We start from the raw sequence: 12,143 nt of genomic DNA, 5'->3' as shown, positions 1-12,143 counted from the left end.
TTTTGGAACTTCATTGGGACTGGCCTCACCACTATGTAGAGTAATGACCAGCAGCAAAGAAGTTTCTTTTAACAGTAGTGGGGAATAAAATTAAGATTTCTGTTTGTGCAGAGATGAAGACTGGTAAGACCTGCTTATTTATTTTGATACTTACATCAATATGTACTAGCCATAATCTCTTAGGTATAGTAAGGTTCATGTTTTCTGAAAAAAAACACCAAAACCCAAAAAACCCAAAAATTTCTGCTTGGCAGTGGATTGGCATGATAACCATAAAAAATGTGAAGGGCTTGGTTTAGGATACTTTTTTAGAAAATAGTTGTTCTTTTCATATGAGAAAAATTGATGTTAACTGAAAATTGATTCTGGGTTTTTTAGTTTTAATCATTAAACTGCTTTACCAACAGGCAGATTTTTTTGGGTAATATCCATAATTTTGCTTTCTATGAAAAAACTAGATTTTCAAGTAATGCTTACTTCCTGAAATCAATAAATTTATTCCTGCCTTTTTATTTTGATCTGATGCAGTATGTGCTTCTGATTTTTGTTTTCTTCTACAGAAGTACTGAAGTTTTACTGATGTTATGTAATGCTGTGGCTCGAGGCCTAATTATTTCTTGGATTCCGAAGCCAAAACCTGCTGAGACGATAGAAGATACAGCAGTAGAGAGTAGCAGAAAAGCTGCAGCAAAGAAACAGGAAAAAGAAAATGTCATCCAGTCTTTTTCAGTAGATCCTACTGGATTTCCTGACATCAAAGCTGCCTTAGAGGTGCAGACCCCTGATTTCTTGTAGTCACTTTCATTCTGCTGTCATATATTACAGCAGAATGAATTCCTATAAATTCAAGAGTAGAAGTTGTTTGTTTTTTTTAAAAAGCTACCTTCTTTTACAGTTTCTGTCACCACAAATCCTTCCCAAATGCACATTGGAGCTCCTTACCAACTTGGGGTTGAGGACTGTAACTTCTGTTTGCCTTGGGTTGGCTTAAAGCAGCTGTTGTTTGGCTTAGAGATGCATGTGCAATAACCTAAAAATAACTAATGGATAGCATGTTCCATACAAGAAACGTACAAGAAACTTTCCACATTCTCCTGTATTTCACTTTTTTTTTCTCTTCTTGGTGTTTAGATTTGTGAATTTGCCCTAAATGCAATGACTGGGACCAAACCTAATGAAAAAGTCTCTATTGCTACACAACAACAGATCATTGCTACCTGGGTGAAAGCAAAGCAGTTAAACCAGCAGCAGATCAGACATCAGCTTGGGACTCGGGGGGAGGTATGATTTCCCTGAAATCCTGCATAATGTTGAAACTTTACTGAGAGAAGTTAAATTCATAAATTCATTTAATAATGACTGAAATTATCAAGGTACATTTTCTTCTGTATTTTTGAACATAATGTAAAAATAAATTTTGTCTGCAGTTCCTTGCAGAACACAGCAAATTTTTCACATTGGGTATAGCAGTGAGTCTACATTTCTTAACTCTTCCTTATGATGTTAGCTACCATGGTGATGTTTGTCATATGATGACTGTTGAGCAAAATTGATTTTGAATTCACAAATGTAAAATAATAAAATGGCTGCATTAAAAATGTTAAGAAAAATCAGCTATATTAATGTCAACATTTACTATGGCTTCTTTATAGATATACATTATAGACCTAGTAAGCTGGAAAGAAATATTTAATTCTTATATTTTTATTTTATAGTGTCTTTAAAACTGGAACCTCTCAGTGGCATATGAAATTTGCCTTCACTGTATTGTTGATGTGGGCTTTTAGTGTTGAAACTAGTAGTTCAGAGTTCACAGTGTTAATTAAAAATATATAAATACAAAAACCAAGGATTTTAAGGACACAGTACAGAGCAGGAATTGCTTAGAGCAAACTGAGGTTTTCAAACATTAAATTATTATAATTATCATCATCATCATCATCATCTCAATTAATGTCCTTAATAATATTAACTTGCAAAAAAAAATCTCTGAATGTGATTTTTTTATTTCTGCTTAGAATAATGATGAAGTGCAAAATCCTCTGGCGAGAATTCTTGTTGGTCTGGAAATGTATTCATGTAATGGCTTGGGTCTCATGGATTTCACTCTTCCTAGCTTATCTCAGGTATTTAGGGTTTATTTTATTAGCTCCTGAGTTTTAAGAAATTGTGTACTATGAATTTTATTTCAAATTCAATTTTAAATAGAGTTTAAATTATTTTTGAATCTTTTGTTGTACCATTATTTTCTTTAACCAAGAGATGAAATATTTATGGCAGGAAGGAGATTTTTGTGACAGAATAATTTTATTTATCCAAAGATAAGATACCATTAGAATATAAATATTCAGTTTATGCTTATGTTGCTCTGGCAGATTGTTTCAGTAATCATCAGATGAGCATAACGGGTTCAGGTGAATTCTGTACAGAACCATACTTCTAACCTTTCATTTTTCTTCTGGAGAAAACTTGATAGAAGCTTAAAGTTGTTTAGGTTAGAAAAGCCCTGTGAGATCACGGAGTCCAGCTGTTCCCCCAGAACTGCCAAGGTCTCCAGGTGCCACATCCACACAACTTTTTAATCCCCCCAGGGATGGGGACTCCCTTTCAGGGAAGGAATTTTCCCAGTATCCAACCTAAACCTCCCCTGGTGTGACTTGAGGCTGTTTCTTCTTGTCCTGTTGCTTGTTACCTGGGAAAAGACACTGACCCCTTCCTGGCTCCAGCCTCTTCAGGTAGTTACAGGGAGGTTTGGGTTTGTATTAGAAGCATTCAGCATTTCAACAGACAACTTCACATTAGAGCAAATTTTCTTTTGACAGTTGCAAGGTAGAACACAACTACACATGGTTACTATTGATTGACTGTAAAATAAAACTAGCAGGTTGGCAGGACAACAACAAACTATTACTGACAGCTAGGAACTAGGTCCTTAAGAATAAATAGGTATCTAATTCTAGTTGGTGTACAGATTTATGTCAAATATTATGAGTTAACTTTAGCTATCAATTCACTGGCATAGTTTTATATAGCAGTGTTGTAGTATCTTCATTTGGAGCAATTAATTAACAATTACCACTATCCTAAAAAGGTGGACCTTTGACATGTACAAAAGAAATGAAATGAAAACATTTAGATCCTATAATGAAACTACATATGAAACGATCTGTAACTACCTATATGTATGTATGTTTAGGTTGGAAAATACCTCTAAGATTATGGAGCCCAAGCTCTCCTGAGCTGCCACGTATACAACAGCATACATAGCAACTACTTATTACAGTTACTGGTTGTTGCAAAACTGCTTCTATGTCCCATTCTTACTTTCGACTTAACTAAAATGGGCTCTGAGTTTTGAAAATCTTATTCCACTGGTTTTTGAAAGATGACTGAGGACATAGGACAAGTCCTGGCAGACACTTCAGGCCGGAAGGCATGCACAATTATACCTGGATTTGCACACACTATGTTAATACTTACTACACAGTGAATGAGGCCTCTCCATTGTATATTTTGATTGTACTTGTAGCTCTTTCATATTCTAGATGGCTTTATCATATACTTGTTCCATGCCCAGGGGGGTTGTTAAAAAAAGCATATAAAAACCTCCAATTTTAACCTTTTTTTTTTAATCCTAGTTACTGGATCTGGCTTTAGAGTGCAGTTGGTCAGATTCCTTAGTGGAATTGCAGACACTGACACGACTTATGTATTTTGCATATGTATCACAAGACTATGAAAGAGTGATGACTTGTTCCCAAAGGATCTTGGATTCAGATGAGAATTTTGTCCTCAACAGAAATATTAAGAAATACAGCGTGTAAGTATATAGAATTTCCTATGATATGGTAATGTACTTGAATTACCATAAGTTTTGAAGAAAGTAAAGAGGATAAATGTGTCTGGTCAAAACAAAAATGGAGGAATCTTTTTTCCAAAAAAATTGTGCAGCTACAGATGAAAATGAAAGTAAAAGGCAGTGGGAGATCCAGATTGTGGTTCTGGACCTCATTCAGATAGATGAAACTTGCTATCCAAGGGAGTCAGAAGCTTGTACATTTTTGTGTTTGGGTGTCTTTCGAGGGCACCGCTGCTCTGAAATCATCTCTGGAAATTGTAATATTTTGACTCTTTTATAATCTCTAAGCAGAAAATAGCTGATTCTACTTCTTTTGATGAAGCAAATTGCTTTCAGTGCTCATCTGGCTCTAATACACTGAAGGGCTATGTAGTTCATGGACCAAGTTGAAGCTGGGGGTGATGAAAGATATGAGCAGTTCCTGTATTCCAGGCTCTCCTGTCAGGTAGTCTGACAGCACTAAATTGCCATCTGTTCATGTGGGTGGGTACAATAGGAATGTAACTAATTCCTCTAAAAGCCCGGTCTCTTCCTTAACTGATATTTTGAACCTTGGCTTAAAAAAAAAAAAAAAAAAAAAAGCACCTATAAATGGATCTATTGATTGGTGGAGTCCTTTATTATAAAAAAGGTGATGCCCTTTGAGCTCTCTATTTTGAAAAAGAATTCCTCCAAAAGCAGAATTTAATTTTATCCAAAGAGGAAAGAATCAGCTCCATTTAATAGGAGTTTTTCTGAATGTAGGAAGTCAAACTAATGAAGGATAAAATGTTTGATTGTGCAGTCATGTATTGCCAATGCTATTTCCAGAGAGCAGAGGACAGTTTTCCATGGAAAGTGCAGAGTTGTGGTCAAGGCGGTTCAAGGCTGGATTTCCCCTGGTGAGCTCCCGCTGTGGGCAGGGGCGCCCTCTCGTGGGCACAGCCAGGGCGAGCTCCGCGCTGCTGCGGGGGCGGTGCTCGGTGACAGAGACACTGGAAACTCCTGCAAATCCTATTTATTCTTTTCTTACTAAGGTGCTATTAATCAATGATATTAACCAATGCTATCAATTTATTTGTGTATTAATTTTTAACTGATTAACTCTGGAACTGAAATCTATATTGTTTTCTTCTACATGTAGTGGAGTGGGATCCAGATCAATTTCTCCAGAGCCCTGGGTATACTTTACCAGACACAAGCATGACAAATCTCAAAACAAAGTATCAAAAAGTGTCCAATTTTCCTGATTTCTGGTTTTAATTGCTTGGTGTATAAGTTGGACTTAGACCTAATATTTTTTTGGTACGGTAGTGAAAAATAGGGAGAAAATGACAAATCTCTGTTCTTTCCTTGCTGAATATAGATAATAGTTTTTTAAAATCTGATTTCACAGTTATTTTCTGTAGAGGTGTGAAAAAGATATTTTAGTCTACTTTTCCACAAAATATTCTGTTTTTGAAATGTTTTCTAATTTTAAAAGAAAACTCAATAAAAGGATTTGTAACTTCCTAAACAAGGGACATCTATATAGAAGCAACTTGAATATATCATTAATGGGAATTGGTATGATCTTACCCTGTAAGACTTAGCGCTTCTTGAAATGTTTGCCTTTATGCAGGCTTGGCAACAGCGTGAGACAAGAAATGTTAAGCATTGCAGCCTGTATAAAAGGAAAGAGCATAATGGAGAATTTGTCTGGAAGAAAACATCTGCGTGTAGCAGCATCACAAACCTTTGTTCAGAGTGCCTGGTATGTTTTATGTTGAGAGAAAACTAACATAAAACAAATCTAAAATTTAGTTACAGTTTTGGGGATCATCATATTTTCTCCCAAGACTGATAAAAATCAACATAATTGCGAATTGGAATCTTTAACAAAGGATTTGGCAGATTTTTGCACTTCAGTAAATTTATCAACTACTTTCCACATAGCTGACTTTATAGTGTCAGAGAATCACACCATCCTCAGAAGGGATCTAGTTCAGACTCCTGCTCAAAGCGGGGCCAGTCCAGGGCTTTATCCAGTCTGGCTGTGAAAACCTCAAGGAGTGGAGCCATGCAGCTTCTGTGAATAACCTGCTCTGCTGCATGGTTGTACCCATGGGGACATTTCTGAACCTTTCTCGTGTTAACTTATGCATGTTCTTGCTTGTCCTGCCGTTCACTGGGAAGAGCCTGACTGTTGCTTCTCAATAACTTTATTAGGTTATTGAGAAACTTCCCCTTAGGGCTCCTAAAGCCACCTCTTCAGCTAGCCCTCTTCTCAAGGCAAGTGCAGTCCAGTCCTTAGATCATCTCAGTGGCCCTTCACTGAGCTCCTTGTGGTTTCTCTGTGTCTGGCATGTATTGGGTGGCCTAAAACTGGGCATAGCAGTCTAAATGTGATCTAAAGAGTGCTGTCTAGAGGGTGATCATATTGACAGTTTCAAAAAACTGCTTTTTTTTAAAACAGTGACACTATTCAATTGGTGATTACATTACATCAATCTGTAATTTTTCACTGAAATGCCGAGCTTTATTCTCACTCAGATGAGTACTGTGTGTCACAATATGGAGGATTAACTTTTATTAATTCAAAGTATCATTTGCAGAAATATGCTCAAAGCAACTTGGATGCAGCTAGTGGCATTTGGGCCATATAATTGTGTTACTGTGGTAGTATACTAAGCAAAATCCATAATACAGTAATAGTTATTATGTTTTATTTTTAAATTTTTTTTTGAATGAGAAATTAACGTTATAGGAAGCCAAATAAAGTACATTATTTCAATGAGAACATCTTGAGGAGGTTTCTGCTATTGTTTAAATGAATGCTCTTGAGCTAAGATTATGCAGAAATACAGTAAAATTAATTATTATTATTAATATGTTACTTATTTATTCCTAGTTCTGCTGAGTGTGTGAAATTGTTTGGTATATAAAAATGGAAAATAGCTTTTCTATGAAGCTCTTATGCTAAGTCCTCATTGCTGAGGTGATCCATAGATCAGCTAAACCCAAATGTTCCTAAAGGTAAAATTCTTTATTAGAGCTAAAGTGTGGCTGTTTTTCCTTATAAAGTTCTATTTCCCTTTCTTCAGGCATGCAGGTGAAGCTGGAAATTATTCCCTTGTAATGTTTGCAGCTACGCACTTTTGGAACGCATGTTTACCTTTGCTAGGCTCACCACATGACAGAGAACAGTTTAAAGAACCTACCAAAATAATTCTTAAGAGTATAATTAAAGCAGAATCTAAAAACAAACAGGTGAGAATTTCTAATAGGTATTGCTTGTTTTTAGTGATTGGTGCTGATGGTAAAGAAACTTCAAGATACTTTTCCTAAGAGGCAAAAGTGACTTATTTGTCATAAACACATTTCTGGTTTCTTACCTGCAGTCACATACTCTTGTATTTGATTTGGTGATTCTTTTGGTTTTGGGCAATTGTCAAACTCTCAACAGTTTTCTGCAAAGTAATTTGCTGTCTGATTTTCACTGTAGTGTTTCATTTCATGAAGCTTGCAAAAAAATAATTTTTAGAAAATATTCAAAATCCAGGAAAAAAAAGCCACTTCTGGCAAGTATGATAATAGATTTGGAAAATATGATAATAGATCCTAAAAAACTAACTCAGGAAAAAAAAAAGTTACTGACTGAGTTAAGGTTTCTCCCACCTGCAGACTCAAATTTCTTCTACCTGTAAAAGAAAAGTTTTACTTTTCATATCTTCAGGTTTTTAACAGACTATTTAGGACTTTGGCAGTAGGAAGGAGTCAAAATTTAGACTGTGCTGGGAATTTATGGTAAAATTAAATACTTATTGATGATGAACAGCATGTGTACTCCAAAGAGGTTATCCTCTTGAAACACTATGCAAGTGATGTGTGTCATATAACACATCTCACCAGGTGGAATTTCTTCTGCCCACTGAAACTTCCATGTGCATTTACAACTTTTCTTACTTTAAAATTCCATGGAGCTTATCCATTTCTCTCTCTAGATTTGATTTACATGTCAGTGGAGCTGCTGTATATTTCCATAGGCACAATTATTGATGACTTTTGCATCCAAGCTTAGTGGTACAAATATGAGTCTGCATCTCAGATCATCAAGCAGGATAATACAAGAATAGAAACCTTTACTTTGCTTTCTTGTCAAGCTGTGTATAATTCACAAATAATCAGTAATGGTGACTGGCCTGATTATTCTGGGTGTGTAGGAACTGATGAGTACAATATGTACTTTAAAAGCACAGTGATAATTGTGAGTTCAATGGAACTTTGACAGTGTTTAGATACATAATGGTAATTGCCCATAGACACAGTCCTAAAGTTTGTTATTTGTAGAGATACATTTAAAACCAGTAAAAAGGAATACTTCATTATGTGTATATAGTTATCTCTCCACCACAGCATAATTTCAGAGTGAATCCTTAATAAGTAGTATTAAAAAGTAATTATATGTAGATAATGAAAATTTACAGTTACAGGTAGCATAGGTATTTTTTTGTCTGCAAATGTTAGTAATTCTTATGAGTTAGAAGTGAGTGACTGCTGATAGCAGTTAAGGAAAAAAATTCCTGTTAACAGAGTCCTCTATATTTGATTATTTCTGGAGTTACTGAGTTTTTAAAATACATATACACTGTAGGAACCATTGTGGGAGGCAGGAACTGATCTCCAGTGATCCTTGACCAGGATAACTAGTCCATTTTTAAATGCAGTCATATCTGGAGAAGGATCTACCAGCAGATGTCCAGATTCTCATCTACCAGTACTCCCAAATCCTTCACCACAGGACTGCTCTTGTTTCGTCCCCTGGGCTGCACTGGTACTGGGGTTTGCCCTAACTCAGGTGGAGGACCTTGCACTTGATCTTGTTGAACTTCTAAAGGTTGCCTTGGGCCCACTCATTGAGCTTGTCAATCCCTCTAGGTGACATCCCTTCCCTCTCATCAGTCAACCACACTACTCACCTCAGTGTCAGCAGCAGGCTTGCTGGAGGTGCACTCAATCCCCTTGCTATGTCAGCAAGGAAAATTTGAACAATATTGGTTCCAGTATCCCTGGTATTGGTATCCCTTGAGGTATAGCACTTGTGACTAGTTTCCTCTGGACACTGAGCCTTTTGGACATTGAGCCAGTGACTGTAATTCTTATCCATCGAACAGTCCATCCATCAAACTTCTCGCTGTCCAGCTCAGTAGCAGCAAGGTTAGAGAGCACTGTATCAAAGGCCTTACAGAAATCCAAGTGGATGACGTCTGCAGTTCGTGTCCATTGGTGCAGCCGCTCCATTGTAGAAGGCCACTAAATTAGACAAACTTTGTGCCTTCATGGAAGTAAATGCTTATTAGACCAAATCTGATAAATCTTTGATGATGCTAATGTAATACTTACCCAAATGTAGTGGCTACAGCTTAGTTAACTTCTTAGCATCATCCTACATGTATTTAATGGTTAGTGTGTCATATATGAATCTATTTGAGAAACTAGACAGTAAATTTCTCTTTGAAGATGCAGAATTGTGCTGTAGAGGAGAGGGAAACAGCAGGTCTTTGACCTTTGGGTAAGAATCGTGATTGTCAAATTTTCACAGGTGAGGAGTGCAGCCTGCTTTAGGCAGGCATGTAGGCAGACAGCTCTGTAGGATCTCTGCCAACCTCAGCTACTCTGTGACTCTCTGAGAGTACTTCAGGATCTAATGTTATTTAATGAGCGTAAGGAAGTTAATATTACTAAGTCTGGTTATTTTTGTATTGGTTTGTAGTATAGGACTCACTCTAGAGAAATGCTTGTGGCTTTCATCTGGTCAAGAAACTTTAAGTTACAGGTTACTATTATGAAGATACTATTCATGTCAATGATATGGACTGGTTCACAGACAAAACAAAAGTTCAGTAATACTTAGAGATATATGTTAACTGAAAGATAAAGGGTTTTTTGTGTTTTGTTTTGGTTTTTTTGTGTTTTGATGTTTTTTGGTTTTTTTTATTTAAGGAAAAGAAAGATACATGTCCTTTGCATCAGTGGATTACAAAGGATTTTCAAAATATTGGGTTATCAGTTGGATGCTTTCTCCCAGGCATGTTCTTCCTTCTGTTAATCTGGTAATAAAAGAAAACCCAGTATTTTGTAATCATTATTCCAATTCTGCAGTATATTAATAAATCATTTGAATATACTTCAAAGGTGCTGAGGAAGATCTGACATTAAGAACCTCCTTATATGGTCTATTATTCCACATCTATGCTGATAAAGCTGACTGGGAGACAGCACTAAAACTCCTGGATGAAGCTATCCAAGTTTTGCCTCAGACAAGACACAAACTGTAAGCTAGTTGACTTATTTTTATTAAAATAAGCATTTTGGTTCTTAAGAAGTATAAAACTTTTGAGTATTTTTCATTTTATATGCATTGGGAAAGTATTATGATTACTTTTAAGTAGCTGCCCTTACAACACAAAACATTCTTGTGTCTTTTCCATGAAAAAGACACACATAGACAGTGCTTCCTATCATTAATCTGGTAATACTTGTAAATATAATACTTGTAAATTTGATTTTTTAAAAACTTATATAAAAGTAGTATCTTACTTCCCAAGCAAATAGATGCATGAAATGTGGCTATATAGCAGAAGTTTTAGTTTTCCTAACTGCAAACCCTTCTTCATTAAATGGAAACAAAATTATCTAGGGTGCTGTTTATATAATCTTGTCTGAGTTGCCCTTTATGCCAGTTTATAAACTTTGCATCTTTGTACTACTACAGATATGAGCTAGTATGTGTGTCTTACTCACAAAGTAACTTTACAGGTACAGATGCAAGTAATTTGTAATTTGTTTGATCTTTTTTCTAGCCTGATTTTCAAACTTATGGCTACAGTGAGGGCAGGATCAGGATGCAATTTTACAATGGCCATTCAGAAAACCAGTCATGAAAGTGAAGATTACTTGTCACATATGTGGCGACACTTGGTAACAGTCTCCAGAAGTATTGTTGGACAGTTAAGCTGTTTTCAAAATGCAATAATTGCTTTGCAGGTTTGTCAGTTCTTACTGTTTGTTCCCATGCTGATAGAATGATGTTTCTCAAGTGATTCCTAGGACTGCAAGTTCCTGAGTGGGTAGGGAAGCCATATACTTTACGATTGCTTTTTTATAACTTTGAGATTACTCTTCAGTAGGAAAACTCTCTATGGTTGAATCTTTATATCCAGTAAAATTTTCATTGAGTTCTTCCAAAGAAAAATGTCTAAGAGTAGTAAGTGGTTTTAATAAAATGAAGTTTTAACTGGTGGTGGAGTTTCCTGTTACATTCTGTTTATCATAATTCTGATTATGTGATGCCAATGAAACTGCTTGATGTCAAATTACTATTTTTTGCTTCTGTTAAGACTACATGAAACTTTAGAATATAATTTTGGTGGTTTACATAAACAAATACAAATTAATTCCTCCTTTATTACTTTTATAGAAACAAGAAGATGAATGGCAGAGAGTTGATTACCTGATGGAATTTGCTGAATGCTTATATTGTAATCAGTTTCCCCTCAATGATGCTGTTAAACCTCTGCAGTGGGCAATAGATCTTCTGCTTTGTATGAAATTCCCTATGCAATCCTCACAAGAGGATGGTATGTAATGGGTGTTTCTCCTTCAGAGCAATTTCTCAGCAGGAGACACAAGTGAGATTTTAAATTTGCAGCTTAGTTATCAAAAGGAATGGCACAAGCTTGCTTGTATTTTCTCGTGCACTTCCTGTCATTTATTCAATGCAAGTTCAGTTTATTTGTGAATTCTGTGTTATGCTATGGAGAATTACCCTCAGTCTTTTGATATAGTAAGATACTGCACCCCTCTGACACAGGGATTCCTGAGATGTGAGATACTACCAGAAAGCAGTGTTGGACAGTTTGCTTCAAGTGAGTTCTCGTGGAGGGACAGATGAAACTGAAGGAAATAGTTTCTATGGCAAGATTTGGGTACCTAAGTCCATTACCCTTTCCTTGGCTTTATCTTAGCATTAATTTTTCAAAAATTACTCTCAAAGGGATGTATGGCTTCAACTACTTTGTAACTGTAAAAATTCTTTGCTCCTTCCACACAAATATCTACTTTTACTGGTATGACCTTAGTGACCTATCTGATAGGATAGGATTCTGATATTCATTTGGGAAAAAAAGTTTCTGATTTCTGGAACTATACTGAACTGTGTGGCATTAATGAACATCTGCTCTGCTGGGGTTTTTTGTGTGGATAGATGACATGGATCAGACGAGTACCTCTGGTGTTTTTATTGAGAAAGATAAATATGCAGTGT

The 12,143-nt window shown here is 36.0% G+C and overlaps 1 protein-coding gene across 1 annotated transcript in view; it reads left to right on the top strand.

The window, feature by feature from the left end:
* Window positions 1-12,143, top strand: part of CFAP46 (cilia and flagella associated protein 46) — a 71,213-nt gene that overhangs the window by 24,472 nt on the left and 34,598 nt on the right. The window contains exons 19-28 of the mRNA XM_071446162.1: window positions 561-771; window positions 1,132-1,281; window positions 2,019-2,126; window positions 3,639-3,820; window positions 5,460-5,591; window positions 6,922-7,087; window positions 9,821-9,905; window positions 10,013-10,151; window positions 10,681-10,864; window positions 11,298-11,457. Coding sequence (XP_071302263.1) covers window positions 561-771; window positions 1,132-1,281; window positions 2,019-2,126; window positions 3,639-3,820; window positions 5,460-5,591; window positions 6,922-7,087; window positions 9,821-9,905; window positions 10,013-10,151; window positions 10,681-10,864; window positions 11,298-11,457 — 1,517 coding nt within the window. The remainder of the gene's footprint in view (window positions 1-560; window positions 772-1,131; window positions 1,282-2,018; window positions 2,127-3,638; window positions 3,821-5,459; window positions 5,592-6,921; window positions 7,088-9,820; window positions 9,906-10,012; window positions 10,152-10,680; window positions 10,865-11,297; window positions 11,458-12,143) is intronic.

Source organism: Agelaius tricolor, unplaced genomic scaffold (assembly GCF_023055355.1).
Source record: "Agelaius tricolor isolate 1412-34295 unplaced genomic scaffold, bAgeTri1.0.p SCAF_22, whole genome shotgun sequence".
Classification (NCBI taxonomy): Eukaryota; Metazoa; Chordata; class Aves; order Passeriformes; family Icteridae; genus Agelaius; species Agelaius tricolor.
The sequence above is the reverse complement of the archived record's forward strand: the minus strand, read 5'-3'. Positions and strand labels throughout refer to the sequence as shown.